This window comes from Mytilus californianus, unplaced genomic scaffold (genome assembly GCF_021869535.1).
Source record: "Mytilus californianus isolate M0D057914Y unplaced genomic scaffold, xbMytCali1.0.p SCAF_8, whole genome shotgun sequence".
Lineage (NCBI taxonomy): Eukaryota > Metazoa > Mollusca > Bivalvia > Mytilida > Mytilidae > Mytilus > Mytilus californianus.
The window spans coordinates 83,948,061-83,965,747 of NW_026262734.1; the positions used below are offsets into that span (position 1 = coordinate 83,948,061).

At 32.3% G+C, this 17,687-nt stretch overlaps 1 protein-coding gene across 2 annotated transcripts; it reads left to right on the plus strand.

Annotated features, from left to right (window-relative positions):
* The first annotated feature begins 1,452 nt into the window (after nt 1–1,452).
* LOC127711580 (synaptogenesis protein syg-2-like) lies at nt 1,453–15,483 on the plus strand. Of its 2 annotated transcripts, XM_052217668.1 has the most exons (8): nt 1,453–1,520; nt 3,396–3,459; nt 4,097–4,399; nt 5,984–6,268; nt 8,220–8,480; nt 9,266–9,550; nt 10,219–10,563; nt 13,250–15,483. In XM_052217668.1, the coding sequence occupies exons 1-8, from the start codon at nt 1,485–1,487 to the stop codon at nt 13,726–13,728; spliced, it is 2,058 nt and encodes a 685-aa protein (XP_052073628.1). In that variant the 5' UTR covers nt 1,453–1,484; the 3' UTR covers nt 13,729–15,483. The 2 variants fall into 2 exon arrangements, with proteins under 2 accessions (XP_052073628.1, XP_052073629.1); XM_052217669.1 differs by lacking the exons at nt 1,453–1,520; nt 3,396–3,459; nt 4,097–4,399 and having other exon boundaries at nt 5,726–6,268.
* The last annotated feature ends 2,204 nt before the right edge of the window (nt 15,484–17,687 follow it).

The following is a 17,687-nucleotide window of genomic DNA, read 5'->3' on the forward strand; positions in this document are numbered from 1 at the left end:
GATAATGAGCGCTGTAAGTTACAGGAAAATTTGGACAGTTTATGTGAATGGTCAAATACGTGGAAATTGAAATTTAATGCTGCTAAATGTAAAGTATTACATATTAATCCTGACAATGATCAACAATATCGTTATACCATGTTGGATGATACAGAAAATTTTATTGCGTTATCTAAGGTGAATGAAGAAAAGGATCTTGGAGTAACTTTCGAGTCAAATTTAAAGTTTGAAAAAACATATTAGTACTATTGTTAATAAAGAACAGAGAGTTTTATCTCTTATTCATCATTCCTTTGACTACATGGATCAGGATATGTTTCTTACTCTTTATAAGTCAATTGTTCGTCCACTGTTGGAATATGCTACATGTGTTTGGTCTCCGCACCTTAAAAAAGATATTCGTAAATTGGAATCTGTCCAAAGAAGGGCCACTAAACTCGTAAAGAAGATAAATCATTTAAGTTATGAAGATAGATTACGCTCATTGGGATTGCCAACCTTGGAATATCGTAGGGATAGAAATGATATGATACAAGTATATAAAGCGTTGCATGGTATAGATGATATAAACTGGATGAGCTTATTTACTTTAGCACCATCTAATAATACTAGAGGTCACTCATTAAAACTCTTTACGAAACAGTGTAAGACGACACATAGACTAAATACTTTTTCAATTAGAGTAGTGGATCAGTGGAATAACCTGTCAGATTTAACAGTGACGGCAAAGACTTTGAATAATTTTAAGTCAGCGTTAAATGGCGAGAATTGGAACCCTTATAAATGTATATGTTCATGTCAATTGTTAAGCTGCGCACACCTAAATAAGTTCTATTTTTATAAGTATAATATATATAAATATATTATTAGACGATTATTATGAGCGGAGAAATTGCATTACGACAATCCAAGATGAGGGGTCAGTAGAAGCCTTTGGCTTATTTTAAGGACCCGAAGATAAAGGTATAAAGGTATAAAGGTATTCATAAATATTTCAGAAAATATAAAAGCAAAATTTACTATATATGGTACAAAGCCCATTTACTATAGCTTTACCTTAAATTTAAAACACATGGACTATATTGATAATGTGTGAAAAGTTGTCATTCCGACAAATTGATCGATACATTTCATATTCGAAGGACCGGCCAAAAGATAAATATTATAAACAAGGAAATCACCGATCTGTGGTAACAAAACAAGCATGTCCCAGAAAGCAGAAGCTACTATTATATTCTGAATTGTTACAATATGAAAAATATATGATTTTTTAAGTAAAAAGGGTCTAAAAAACGGACACACATATCTGATTACGTATTCAATACAACATAAGGAAACAATTCATTCTATTCATAAAAATTCAATCTACAAATACATTGATTGTTTGTGAAAATAGTGTGCATTCTGCGATGCATATATATGTATAAGGAAATATTACTTTGCGGAAATCAATCAAAATTTACTTTTACAAATCAAATGACAAAATGGTCACCTTATCATATTTGCAGCGTACTGCATGTGTAAGTATTTCTTTATATTAGAGTTTACGGTTATGTAATAAGCTTATGAATTTATTACAAGTCAGAATAATTCTATTTGAATTCTTGCATTTTGCAATTCTTACAGCTGTACTATCAAGTAAGACCTGTTTTTGTTCTTTATTATATTTGTTTGCTTCTTTTTGGCCTCTCCATTTGTAATTGTTGGATACTTTAATGTCTTTCTACAAGCAAAGACTTATATAAATTTCACGGAAATAGTGAAGTAAGGACATCTTCAGTGATATGTAAACTTATTGGAAATTTCCTATGCAAAACAAAACCATATCTTTATTTTTGTTACTGCTTTATTGATCTCTTGGTAGCGAACTCACCTCAAATGCGGGAAGTTCAAACCAAATACCTGAAAACCATTTGCTGTTTATCCAATCAGTACACGGCATTAATTTAAGAAGTTAAACAAGAGTCAGAATTATGTGTCTGGAAAGGTTTATATTCTTCTTATCGACTGTTTTTTGGGGGGGGCAAAACAGTTACAAAATCCGGTCGAATTGCCAGTTTAATGCAAAGCAAAGTTCATAGCCATATTAAATCAGCATGTGATATTAATTTGCGCATATTATATACGCCACAAGACGCTTAACATGATTTCGTTGTTTAATTACCTATTTAGATATACACCATTGCCACTAAAAAAGTATAACAAAAATACTGAACTCAAAGGCAAATTCAAAAAGAGGGGAAGTCCAAAAAATGACAAAATCAATCAACGGAACAAGTGAAAAACAACTGCCATATTCCTGACTTAGTATAGGTACACTAAAAGAGAGGCGAAAGATACCAAAGGGACATTCAAATCATAAGACGAAATAAAATTCACAACGCCATTGCAAAAGAAAAACATAAAAAGACGAACACCAGTTTACAGAACACAACGTACAGAAATAAAGACCGAGCAACACCAACCCCACCAAAACCCGGGGCTATCTCAGGTGCTCCGGAAGGGTAGGCAGATCCTGCTTTACATGTGGCACAGTCGTGTTGCTCATGTTAATACAAACCCAGTGATAAGTCTAATTCGGTAGGGCATATTCAAGGAAAAGGAGGACGAGGATATTATTACGACGATTGGAACATATCCGTCGTCATATGTGAAACAGATATTCCATAACAGTCAACCAAATCGTGATGGCGTCCATTAAATTTTCGAATGGATGATTTCAACTTCACCACTTGGAACTCATGGTTTGATAGCTTCCTAGTGAGCAGTAACCCTCTATTAAGGTAATCATGATAGAAAACATAAGCCCTGTATCATCTTATCAACTGGGAGATATATACTCCATATGCAGGCGCTGTTGGAATGTTGCTACATTGAAATGGAAAGTTCACAATTTCTAGAAGTAAGCCAAGATTTGAGGAAGACTTAAATCATTTAGTGAGAGGACATCATCTATATAACGGAAGTTAATATTAAAGGAAAATTCAAGCTTCTTTTAATCTTTCTAAGACGCTTCTGTATGAAATCAGCATCATACAAATGAAGAACAAGTCGGCAAGAAGAAGAGCATAGTTGTTTTCCATGGGAATGCCGATTGTTTGTTTACAAACAAGTCCACCAAACGTAACAATTATATTGTCAATCAAGAAATCAAGCGTCTTGATAATGTCAGTTTCATCATAAATAAATCATAGTTTTATCTGAACACAATTATCAAACATACCCTTAGTTAAATCAGGTTGAAAGTTATTTGTACATCATTATGGTTAATGCATTGACGAGCGCATTCACCCACTTTCATATTTGAACGCTTGTTAATATCAATAAACATGTTTTCCTATAAATGCCTTTAATTTTTTGTTGATACTGTACATTGAAATTTGTTTTGCTGTTAGGTTTCAGGTAGACAACTGCTTACCAGTGTTTTACTAGTTTTATTTGTAGCACTATCACCGATTTGTAAGTATATATAATTGGCTCATACAAGTCTAAAGAAAACTTGTTAGCAGTTTTCCATGCAATATCTTTTACATGGCATTAATCGACGAAATATTATTGCACTTAATTTCCTTAAAATTAAAAAGAGTGCATGGAATTTTCAAAAGTGGCCCTACATAAATCAGGTTGCCTTATTTTCAATCCAAAGGCTGAAACAAAACATTAATATATATATGTATATAGTCGATCAAATCTTTAATAAAATACAAATATCGAACAATATTTTGAACCAAGGGTTCCTAGTTGTAAAGTTCAAGTCATTTCTTTCAATGATTTATGGACTGAGTGTTTGTTCCTTTGATATCCTTAGCTAATTTTATGAAATAATTTAAAAGTAAAGGGTATTATGTTGGTCCAATATTGCCATTAAAAAAAATCAGAACAACACTCCAAACTGGTTTCATGAAGTCTCATTATATAATTTAATTGAAATCTGCAGTATTTTCGAAAGACCAGTGGTTCCGACAATCGGCAAAAGGAACCATTTAAACGTTGTTCAGCCGATACAGGAAATATCAAAAACGAGTAGAAATTTTAGAATCGAATTTATTTTAAAGTAGTTATATGAAATAAACATGATTATTTTCTTTTTTGAAAGGTTGTAACGACGATTCAGAAAACATTTATGTACCAAAAGGTGAAAACATTGAGCTGAAATGCCCCTTTCTGTCTACATCGACGCCAGTAATATGGCAAAATACTCATGGGCTTTTGTTCGATGGTCGAGAAATAGATACAAATTTCAAATTGATAAATAAATATAAAATTGCCGGGAACAACAGTTTTGGTCAATTTAATTTGATAATTATGAACGTTTCACCAGCTGATGTTGGGGATTTTGTTTGCGGAACATATTTGGGAAATAAAACGATTCAACACAGTTTCTCGGTCCAACTTTCAGGTATATCAATATGACTTTTATAGAATAATTAGACTTAGCTATATATTGCTTTATCTTTTAAGACCCGTTTGTCTAAGAACCGCAATTTGAAAAACGCGTGATAATTGTACTCAGTTCAACAGCTAACATTTTTTGTTAATTGTGAAATTAAAGACATTACACTACACTTTAAATGTTTATCACATGTTATTTTCTGTATTTCGTTTGCTAGTAAGATAATAAATTGTTTATCTGTCCGTATAGAAAATGCAAACTACGCGTTGAAATATTTATGCGTCCAAAATATTTTGCTGGATTAGCCTTCATCAGGAACGAGCATAACCATATATTTGGAAGCCAAGGATGTATGACCATAAGGAACCTAAACATAATAGTCTAAATTCCTCTAAGATTAACTTTGCTTGAGAGAGTAGGAACTTTTGTTTCTTGATAATTTATAAATTTATAAACCGATAGTTTAAAAGATGTTTGTCATAAATCATATCAGTATCGACGCACTCACTACTGAGCTGATGATACTCTCGGGGTATAGTCCACCATTTGTCAAATTATCTTCATCAGGAATGCTCAAAGCCAAATATTTGGAAGCCAGTGATTTATAAGACCGAAGCAAGCGAAGAACTGTATGAACAAAAGGAAACTGAAATAATAGACACATCCATCTAAGGCAACTTTGCCAAAGGGAGTTGGAACCTTAGTGTCTTGATAATTATAAATATATAAACGGACAATTTAAGAAATGTTTGTTATAAATTATTCAATGCCGAGGACTAATAGCCCACTTGCAGTGGAATCAACCCAGTTCTTTAAAAAAAAAAGGACATATCACTTTGTTAACAGTATGCATCCGAAGCGTTTTTTCTGGATTTCCTTCATCAGTAACGATCGGAGCAAAAATATTTGAAAGCGAAGGATGTATAAGTACAGAAACAAGAAAAGAGCTATATGACCAACAGGAACATTAAAATAATAGCCACATATCAACTTTTCCTGAGGGAGTTCGAACCTAAGCTTCTTAATAATTTAAAAATTTCTAAATGGAAAATTTAAGAAATGTTTGATATAAATGTAGTTGTTGATGTTAAGACAACTGAAAATCAATCTTTGCTTTCCCGTGACATTCAAATTTGTCTCATTTGCCTTCAACTTAGAATATGAATAGAGTAACGACAAACTGAAAATGCCTTCAACTTAAAATATTATTAGAAACAATGAAAAACTGAAAATAAATTTGCACATCTTAAAAACACATGCACGAATATATCTTTATTTTTATATATAATGACATGATTTGCTAACATATCTTAAACGAAAAATATACGAAATTGTCAAGAATAAAATCCTCTTACATGAAGTTCCACACTATGAATGCATTTGAATTTGTCTAGAGCCGCGTAGTAGGATTACTTATTTACTAACAACTTACAACCCCCGTTAACGCCACGTGTTACTTATTTACCTAGCATTTTCTCCTTATCAAAAGCGGGTTGATTGACATATAGAGATCTCTACGTCAGAAATCGTATGACAAAAAGTTTTTAAAAGAATACACTTTATTAAATAATGTATATGTACATTATTTAGTTCCGATATCCAATTTGACTATACAAAAAACAGACAAAGGATATCTGCATGGTAAAACTGGCAATGCACTGTCAATCGTGTGTTCTATCTACGGCGGATTCCCTTTGAGAAACATCTCCATGCGGTTAGAGATTAATGCCGAAATTGTAATGGATGCGTTTGAAAGAATTTTGAACTTTACCATTATTCCCAAAGAAAATATGCATTTGGTCAATGTAACGTGCAGAGGGTATGATGATCTTCTAAAGACGGTCTTAACAGAAACCATTACTCTGAATATTACATGTGAGTATGTTTTTTTTGTAATCTTGACCATCAACGTTTGTGGCTTTTTCTATGACATTATTTTTTTTTATTCCCACAAACGTTGGAGGGTTGTTGACGTCGTTTAAATGTTGGTTAAGTGTTAATCAAATGATGATTCGATACTACATATTGAAATTAAGTTTTAAACGTATAACGTCATTTAACGTTAATTGATGGCTGTGTAACCAATTCAACATCCCTGGAAATATACCTTAAAGACACCTAATGCTTTTTTGACATACAAAATATCTTTATATTTGATTGCCGTGTATTTAAATTGGAATGAACAGTACGTATTTTCTCAACAGCTTTATTAGAGGGGAGAAAAAAAGGAAGACTGGAAATCAGGTAGTGCTAATCTTCAGTTTCATGTGTGTACTTTCGGCGAATGATAAGACTTTGTTGATCGAGTGTTCATCTTGAACAAGGACTAATGGCTTCTTTGGATCTGTTTCTTTCGTTTCAATTGTTGACATTTTCCTAGAGATTGGTACTGACGGTCGACTGAGAACTGTACATAATAACTAAAGACTAACATTACTAAAGAGACATCAATTTAACCATAAATGTGAACATTTTTTTTTAAATCATTGCTTACCCTTTAGAGCACCTGGTTTATTTGGGCTTCGTGTAGTTTATTACATAGTTCATATAGTCTTGGTGAACGTTTGTTTGTCTTTTTGTTTGCTTTTTGTTGTTCGTTTCCAGTATAGTATGTCGTTTCACAAATGATGTGTGATTGGCTCTTGCTGATTTGAATGTTTATGTAAGTTTCTCTCATTTGTTTTTTTATCTGAGCTAGATTCCCTCACTCTTTGTTTGTTACCATGATTTGTTTTGTTGAACGACAGTTCAGATATAAACATTGGTAACCCTCTTTGTCCTGAATCAAACGGTTTTGCAACGGAAATAGGACCCTTTCCTAACTGAATATACTGTTTGAATGAGTGTGCACATTTTTTTTTATCTTATTGCATTATTATCTGCAAAAAGGAAAAATGTAACACGCTTTCAAAAATCGGGACTAATATTGTCAACAGTTTTTAACGGGTGTTCAAATATCATAAATCGATGATATATTTGCTTTTGAATTTTTTACTAGTATTATTTACAGATAAATGTTAGTAAAAGTGGAGATGTACATGTATATATATGTCGCATTAAATAAAATCAAAGAGTTTGAAGACGTTAACTTCAAAATAAATAATATATAACTTGGCAAGCAGTATATATATTTTTTCATTCCTCATCACATATAACTGTCATTACAAACTGCTCAGAGTCTGAAAAGACCATATTTTGTGCTCAACCAGTAAGGTCGACCACAGATTTTACTTGACAAGACTCAACAGTACATAACTGTACTTAACTGTACTTGATTTTGGTCTAGACTTAATAAGTCTGATTGAGTAATTGATAATCTTGGTGTAGTCTGAATATAGTCTCGACAAATGATCGACCAGTCTCGACCAATGTTCTACCAGTCTCGAGCAGTCTAGACTAAGTCTTGACCAGTCTCGACCAGTATCGACTCAGTTTCGTCCAGTCTCGACCCGTCTCGACTCAATCATATATTGATCATACAAAATGCCAGGTGCTGTTTAATTTAAGGATTTGATTAAAAGGTAGAAAAAGGTAGAATTTTCAGAACTGTCGCGATTATGTCGAGCCTTGCCAAGTAAAATTTTTGTTCGACCTTACTTGCTGAGCACAAAATATGGTCTTTTCAATCTCTGAACAGTTTGTAGTGTGTAGCTATATTGGAAGCCACTCGACCCAGTTATAACAGTAAAGCTAAAGGCAGCCATATGAAGAGTGATCCATAGAAGACGTAACTCTTACACATGTTAATGAATAGAATACAATAAAACAACAGTTGAAACGTGCCACATATAAACTTGATTTAACATCATGTCGTTCTTTAACTTAGACCCTCCTAGAGTTAAACTCAAAGCAGTCCCATCTGCAGTGATCAGTGAAGGAAGCTTAGTCGTTTTGAAGTGCAATCATGATAGCAATCCCGAGAGCAAAATTTTTAACTGGACGAAAAATAAAATGTCATTACAACAAACAGATCCTTCATCAAATATTGTTTTCAAACACATACATAGAGAGGATGCTGGTAGTTATCGATGCACTGTATGTAATGAACTAGGAAGATCTTCAGCATCACTTCAATTGATAGTTCTATGTATGTATAAAATATATTCATTTCTCCGTTTTTATATAATCCCACTATCTGTATTATAACGTAACAGGAGTTCATACCCAACACGCATCATTTATACATTGTACATAATGACTATTGTAGAATGCTTCTTTTCATCAAAGATAATGTACAAATATTGACTTTAAATCATTTAAACCTATGTAAAACGTAAGTTTAAAGTCCTATGTATGGGTGTATGGGTCTTAAATATGACAGATGTCTAAATCCTTATGATGAATTTGCCTGAAAAGCTATTTTCTTTTTCAAACAACAATTTAAAACAAAAATCTTCCATCAAATTATTGGAAACCTTATAAAACAATCAAATTAATATTGCCTGATCATTTAATGTCATAAGTCGTATGTAAGTGATCGTATACATCACCAAATTATAACGATCAGTATTCATTGTACAGATGAACAATCCGTTACGTAACGGATTATGTCTCATATCGGTGATAATAAAAGATCTTATACGAGAAACACTCGCATCAAACCAATAAAAATGAATGTGTACGGTAGTTACACGCAAAAAGAAAACCCGATTCTGACTAAACAATTCTGGTATCAAATTATCTATTAAACTCCTGGTTTTTCTAAGACTGCAGTCAACTTCGAAAAAATGTGTTTTTTTTTTTAATCTATCCAAAAGAAGAAACTTATCAGTGAATATTTGCTTCCCGCAAATATATTTATATTGCTAGTTCGAAACTAATGATACAATGCGAATTTTACTGATCGTATAGTGCAATCTTCTTTTTTTGTAGATGCACCAATTGTATCAGTTGTGACATTAACAAATGGATCTATTTTATGCAATGCTACTGGTGTTCCTAGCGTTTACAGATTTTCGAGATGGGAGCATCTTTCAGAATTTGGAGAACACATTCGATATCTCGTTGGTTCTGAAGATGGTGTCTTAAATGTATTACCTGAAGCTGGATCTTTGGCTTACATCAATTCTGGAAAATATGCTTGTACAGTTGAGAATGGAATACGTGGCCACTTACAGAAAGTTAAACAAACGGGATTTATTTTTCTTCAATTTCAAGGTACACATATAAATAAGAACAAATTTGATTTGACAAATAATTGAAGTTAAAGGCTGCATGAATGTTCCTCGTTTGGTTTCCTTTATAAAGATAGGTATGGTGGTTCTCGTCAGTTTTGGAATAATACATTTTTTAAATTACTACAACTTCATTAAACTATAGCAAGTATATTCAGGATAAAAGTGACTAAGACAATAGCATAACGACACAAATAACATGGAGACATCAAGAGACATCAACTACACTGGAAACATGTTTTGTCTACACCCTATGTAAATGAAAATAACACTTTATTGATTTCGTGCATCCAACGCTTTCCTGGATTAGCCTTCATCAAACGTGCGCAAAGCCAGATGGTTAAATGAGATTTCCAGTTAACATCATGGTGTTCATGCTTTGTACAATACAGAGGGTACTATAGTGGGAATGATAACACATGATCTCAACTAATTTTAAGAAATTAAAGAATGTTTCAGAAGAATCTCTAATGTTCGAAGTTACTGAAATGAATGATTGATTTTGTTTCTGTGTCGGAACGGTTGAAGAAGAAACCATGCCATTAAAAGTTACATACAAATACAAGGGTATCAACGTTACCTTGCATGCGCCCGTTACTTTAATTTAAATTTGTATCATACAATGTTCTTTTTTATTTTGATTTTGTCAAGGAGAACCACTCTGCATAAACGGCACTGATCGCATTTTGGAAAGTGTAGATAATAAACAAAGGAGATTTGTAAAGCTATCTGTCACAGTAACTAGTTTTCCAGCGTATGATAGTATAAAATGGCTTCATAGAGATAAGATTATCACAACAAATCTAGCTAGATATTCTTTCGACTCGATGGATACGATCGTACAAACCAAAATCCACGGGCGATTAGTTCATATCAATGGATATCGATTCTCAGTAGCATTCACAGCGTTCACTCAAGAGGACTATAGAAACTTTAGTCTCGTTATTTCAAACAACAATGGAACGGCTATTTGCAGTGTTACTGAGCAATGGAAAGGTAAGTACAATTACTGGAGTAGGTACATCAATTAACAAAATGTTCATTAGTTAAGTTAATTCTAACAAATACTTTAAAACTATCATCTAGTTTAAACCATTCAAGACATGAGTCATTATCAACAATAAAATATGGGAAGAAATCTTCTAATTCATGACTCAATTGCTTTCTATGTTAAATTCTGCAATTTTAGCATTCATAGATATTTTGTCTTTAGAGCAAATAAAGTGACAGTCATGTCATGTCAAAACTGTACTTTATCTTGGCTAGCGCTGAAAATTTCACATACATGTATGTTCATTTTACAGCGCATTGGTTCCTGTAAGTTTGGTAGTAAAACAGGTACTTCTGATCTGAGCAACATGGCAAATATGCTTTACTGTCTTATTTCATAATTTGATTTTATTGTTAAAACGAAACTTTTAAAAATGGGTCGTACAGTGATTTCACGTCCTCAAGCTTTCATTTGATACCAAATTTACCCAAATATTTCACTTATTGATAAAGTTACAGCTTTGCATAGGTACTATCTTGTTTGAAATATGTGTTTCTTTATTGTATGTTCTTACAGACCGGGCCCGAATTAGTGGTTATATATGTACAAGAGACTTGTTCGAAAGTACAATACCTTGCGATAGTGTTAGGTACCGCTGACGAGTTGAAGTTTTGTATCACATTAATAAAACAAGAACACAAACAAGTACAAACAAGGCAAACACACAAGAAAGCAAACGTACTTTTTTTCAAATATCTGTTATTTGTTATTTATTTACACACAGTTGAACATGTTGAATTATGTCATCAGTCCTTTTAACAATTAGAAAAAGACAACGTGACTTGTCTCAATTTACTTGACACAGCATCCGTAAATATCAATAAGTGAAATAATGGCCTAGTTAACATTGCACTACAGTCTATAGTATCCTTGAGGTGTTTTTTTTTAAATATACGTGTGAGTTTTAACTTTAAAATGAGCCATGACCATAAAAAACATTCCAGACAGTATTATGAAAGGCAGGATTAATTTGTAAAGATTGTGCAGTTTCTGTTCACCTTCTTTGTGAATGTTATACGAGTCGTGTGTCATAACGCTTTCTCATTGGATTGTTTCTAGTTTAATTCATTGAAATGAAAACAGTATGGTTGCACACGTACGAAATTGTCGATTTAAACGTCGAACATAACAATTTGCTGTATTGCAATCGCTCTGCAATGAAGCCTATAGCGAACAAGACACGACGGTTAAAATTTCTTGTTTTCCTTCCTATCTCAATAGCAAAATTGGTACATTTATGTTATTTAATTATCTGCTGCTATGAATGTATAACAAACTAAATGTATTGTGCTAAAACCTAAATACGGTAAGTATAATGTATAAACTGAAGTTATTGTTTTGGTCGATATGCAATTATTAAATTCTTATTATACAATTTATGAAATGATAATGACCATTAACATTTATTTTTAATGCACCAAACTAGCTAACTGTCAAAATCATATACCTTTCGAAAAGATATTATCTTTCAATCATATTATGCATATTATTGTCCGTTTATGAATTTTGAAATAATACAGAAAATAAGGTTTCAACTCCCTCAGGCAAAGTTGACCTTATATGGATTTGGCTATTTGTTATAATGTATTATTGTCATATAGCTCTTCTACTGTTTCGGTGCTTATACATCCTCGGATTTCAAATGTTTGGCATTGAACGTTCCTGATGAAGGTAAATCCAGAAAAGCGCTTCGGACGCATGAAATTATTAAACGTGTTGTTTTCAATTTTTTATGTCTGATCGTCAAATAATCATACGGTACAATGTCTTCCGAATAGAGACCAAAAGTCAAATACGACAATATGTTATTGTTCAAGATGTCAGCATTATGCATATTCTTTATTCTGAATATTACTAAATTTATTAGAACTCTAGACAATGCAGAGGGTATCGATCACTTATTAAGCGCACATTTCACTATAAATAGCACATTTTTCCAAACAGAGCGTTTTTGCAGAACTTTGAGCAGTGAAATTGTAAAAATTACTAAAAGGCGTACTATTTGTTTGTGACTGTGAATCACCAAATAAGATTTCCTAATTTTGTATCTATAAAATTGTCGACATTATCAATTCACTGCACCCATTCTTGTTTCTAATTTATCTGCTAATCGTAAAACTCGATGATATTATGGCATGTATGATGAAACTTCTATTTTTCTAAATATTGGAAAAATTGAATATGATGTTTAAAAGCGCAGTATCATGAATATTCGATCAAGCTATAAAACTTATGTTGAGACAGACTTTGACTAGAGTATAAATTGAAATTCATTAACACAAGTTATTGAATGAAATAATAAAAAAAACAAATGATTGTTTTTAATGGACAAACGAGTATACTATTTAGATATTTGTATGATACATTTAATTATCAGTCAGTTGGAGTAGCCTAAAGATTTCGTCGATGACGTTTTATATAATCACATGATATAGAATATACAAAAGACTAATTTATAAAAGTAAAGACCATATTGCTTACGATTGTACTCCCTAATTGACAGCAAGTGAAAATTGCAAAAGTAACAAATTAGCCTCGAACAAAACCGTTTTATCTTTTTTTCAACACATATGTTTGCATTGTTTTATCATTTTCAACAAATAAAAATGTGGTCTTTATTTTTGTTTAAAGAATCAGGAGATGGTCTCAGCAACATGTGCAAGGAATCCTTATTCTATGTAATCTTACCGCTGTGTCTTCTTGCATTATCAGGATGGATTGCGTTTTTCATTTACTACAAAAAACGACATCGAATGCCGGTTGGTATTGTTGATGACTTAGTGAGACAGCAAAACCAAGAACTGCAAGTAGTTACAAACTATTACGATGAAGTCAATGATGGCGAAATATCGAACCAATCGCTTGCACAATATGCATCAGCAGAATCTAGTTTTAGTTTGTCTGATCGTTCTGAAAATACAATTACGTCGACAAATAATGGTAGAGTAGAACTAACAGACTTGACATATATAAACCCTTATCAGCAACTTATCGCAAATGCACCGAATAATTCGCATAAGTATGCGTCTTTGACGAGATCGCATCACTACTTTGTTGTCATAGATTCTCATATCTCGCATTTATCAAATCTTAAACGACACACATATTGAAAATGATAACCCAATATATCAATATTTAAATAAAAAAAAGAAACAAACTAGCAAACAAAAAAACCAAACAAACCGAAAAAGCAAAAGAAAAAAAACAACATTACTTTCACATAAATGTATATATTTTTCTTTAAATCATTTAGATAGAATAGAGAATGGAAACGGATAATATGTCAAAACGACAATAATCGAACAAAGAGCAGAAAACAGCCCAAGGCCAGAAAGGGTCTTCAACACAATGAGAAAATCCCGCACTCCGAAGCGGACTTCAGCTGGCCCCTAAAATGTTTGTTTTGTTGGAATTAGGGTATAAAAGAACTTCCAATATATGTCCTAATATGCAATGTTACTTGGTGGCTCCAAGGGGCGGATCCAGCTATTTTTAAAAAGGGGTTTTAACTCAGGATAAAAGGGGTTCCAACCAAATGTCCCCATTCAAAAGCATTCATTGATTCATTGTCAAAAAAGGGGAGTTCCAACCCCCGGAACCCCCTCACCCTTGGATCCGCCACTGGCTCCATTAAGTATTCTTGAATTGCAAGTTGTTTCCCCAATATGGATGCTACTTTTTGGTTATAGGAAAAATAAACACAAGGGTTTATAAAAACATAAATCATTATTTTTGGTGCTATGTGCACACCTATAACGTAGAAATACGGAATAAGGATGGTTAAAACATAAAAGTAAGGGAGAAAATACCATAGGGGTGTCAGAAACCATAATTCGAAATACATGTAATTTTAGCACCTTGGAAAAAGCCATCGAAAAGGTCCTCGAATAGAGCAAATAAATACAAATAAAATGAACACTAATTAATCCGGATAACAACAATTTTCTTCAGTATGATTCTACCAATGTTAACTGGTAACTGACCAAAATAAATCATAAACGATATACATGTAGGAACATGACGTCTATCTATCTTATTAACTTAACAAAATATATCTAAGATTTGTAATCAACACTAAATTCCGTAAATTAATGAAGCAATGTGATACAAAAAAGACGTCCTTCACAAAGTGTCTAATTTTTGAAAGCCAATTGGATATATTGAAAGTATTTTTTTCCTGACATATATTACAAGACCATTTTAATTTCGATAAGTGGATTAAGAAATGGTAAATAACTGAGTTTGAAAATCAATTAATACTTTAAAAAACACTTAACATTTCGTATGGCGTTCCGGATATCTAAGTGTAACTTATTTGTATTATGTCGATATCCTGCCTTTAAATGAGTAAACAATGTTTATCAAACATATTTCAGCGAATTGATTATCATAACCATTTAGCACAACATTGATTGTTAAAGAGAACATATAATTTTTAGGGAAACATTCTTTATGTCGGGTTCGTCATTAGCGGTAATGTTTTGTAAATATACTACACCAACTCATACCATCATCATATAAAAAATATTTCTATTAATAAACCGATCTAGACATGTTGTTTGCATGATAATATTTGATAAGAATTGATGTTCGTTTTGGAGATATAGTAAACTGCCGACTGATTGGTATTTCGATATCGCAGTTGTATTCCTTTTATGTTGTGAATAACATCGTTTCGCTTTATGAAAGTTCTTATAAAAGTCCACTGGGTAGATATTTTTTACAACACTTCCAGATATTCACACACTATGTTCGTTCAAACAAACACATTCTATGAATATATGTATGAAATGTAATCACATCAACTCGCAAAATCTATAATAATTCATAATCGGGATAAAGAAACACGTACTTTGTATCCATGTAAGGTCATGTTTGGATATTTCATTGAAATAAATGTATCACATTTTATTCAAAAGTCATTATAGGTGCAAGATGCATCATAGTGTCTACGTTGTTCAATATTTTATTTTATAATTCTATTTGACAGTAATATATATATAAAAAAGTCAACACAGATTTAACGGATATTTTCGATTAATAAATCAAATAAAAACTTTAAAGTAACATTCAGAATTTGCTTGGATAGAAGTATATAATGTATACGGCAAAGGATCTACAATCAAATTAAAACCATTTTTTCTGTGTCCACTCTACACAGTGAGAATAATTGCATATGCAAAGAAATATTGTATACATTTTCATTGGCAATTTACGTATGAAGCTACATATTTATTTAACAATACCATTTTGTTTGAACAAAAATGAGTATGCTCACCTTACCTGTTACATTGCCTTATTTAATCGATTTCGTCGATGCATGTGAACTGTTCTTATGGCGACTTTCCTTATAATTCTCATAATTCGTGATTGTTTTACCCTACTACAATAAGTATTTAAATATAAAGCTCAGTTCCATGTTATAGTGTTAAAACATTTCTGGTATCTGACAAAGTGTTATTCTTTTGAAGATACAGATCATGTTTATATAAGGTTGTGTAACATTCATAGTATTTAAGTCTATGAAAGAGCGTACTTTCATTTTTGTTTTTGTTAATTTATGCTCACTGATTTTTTCAGCAGCTAGTTTTTTATAATCCCATCCTTCTTTAAGAATTACAAATCTTGATTTATACAGGAAAAAGGAAAACAAATGTTCTTTCGAAGTTTTATATTCTGAAATCAATTGTATTCATACAAATCACAGCTTAATCATGTAAATAAATGAATCATACAAAGAAAATTGGAAAATATATGATAAGGAGATCCTCCTTTTGTGTCTGCTAAGGGATACAAATAGTGTTTGTTTTCAATACTATGGCAGCAGAAATAGAATTATTAGAGTTTTTCGCACACATTTTGTAAATAGGAAAAAAATATCATCTCCTTTTCAATCGATAAGTGGACGTCTTTACACTAAATCCGTTAATATAAGACGTTGGATGTGTACTAACTGATATTTTAGTCTTAGATACATGATTTTTCATTAGTTGTTATTGTCTTTAAACTAGATGTCCGTAACTGTGAGTACTCTCATATCTGTACGTTTGTGGGGATGTATAGATACCCTGCTATGTCCTGTCTATGTTTTATTCGTTGTTTTTCTACTTTGTATCGATCTGATGAGTTAAATCCTTTTCAAATGATTTTTGTCTCGCCTGCGACGAAAGTCGCAGTATGCTAGACATAGGTATTACAATCCAGCGGCGACGGCGTAACTATTTGTTTAAAGGTTTATATTTCAGATGGTAGAAGACCTGGATGCTTCATACCTTGTGTGCAGATACCTTATGTGAAGAAGGTTTCGTCTCTCATATGTCTATTGACCTCATTTCCTACATTTAGAATGAAGAAATAGGTTTACTACAGCATAACTATAGTTAACTCAGGTCACCTTAATAAGTACATTACATAAACAATACAACTTCCATGAAGTCCTACAGTTAAAATGAAGAAATTAAATTATTACAGCATAATAATATACCCTTGGATTGTATCTTTTATTTTTTCATTACAGGGGTACCTGAGGTCAGTGTGTCAAGTTCAGTGACTGCTTGAAAAAAAAATTACATTTTTTTTTTCGTTAAGTGAAATACTCACTTAATAGTATGAGTAATAAGAAAACTATATTTGGTATATGGGCTCCTTGTTACGTCTACATGTCCGTCAGGGTTGGGTTCACCTGACCTCATCCTTATTCCATTGATCAGTGAACATGGTTAAAGTTACATGGTCAAGTCCGTATCTCAGATACTATAAACAGTAGGTCAACTTTAGTTGGTGTATGGAATGATTGGAAGGTGTACATGTCCGTCTGGCAGATTTCATCTGACTTCAACCTCATTTTCATGGTTCATTGGACAATTTCTCGTTTTTGTGGTTTGGTCTATTTCTCAGATATTATAAGCAATAGGTCAACTATATGTAGTGTAATGAACAACTGTGAAGTGTACATGTCTGTCTAGCAGGGTTCATATGACCTTTACCTATTTTTCCTGTTTCATTGGTAAATGATAAATTTTCGTAATTTTGTCAGTTTATCAGATACTATAAGCAAAAGGTCAACTAT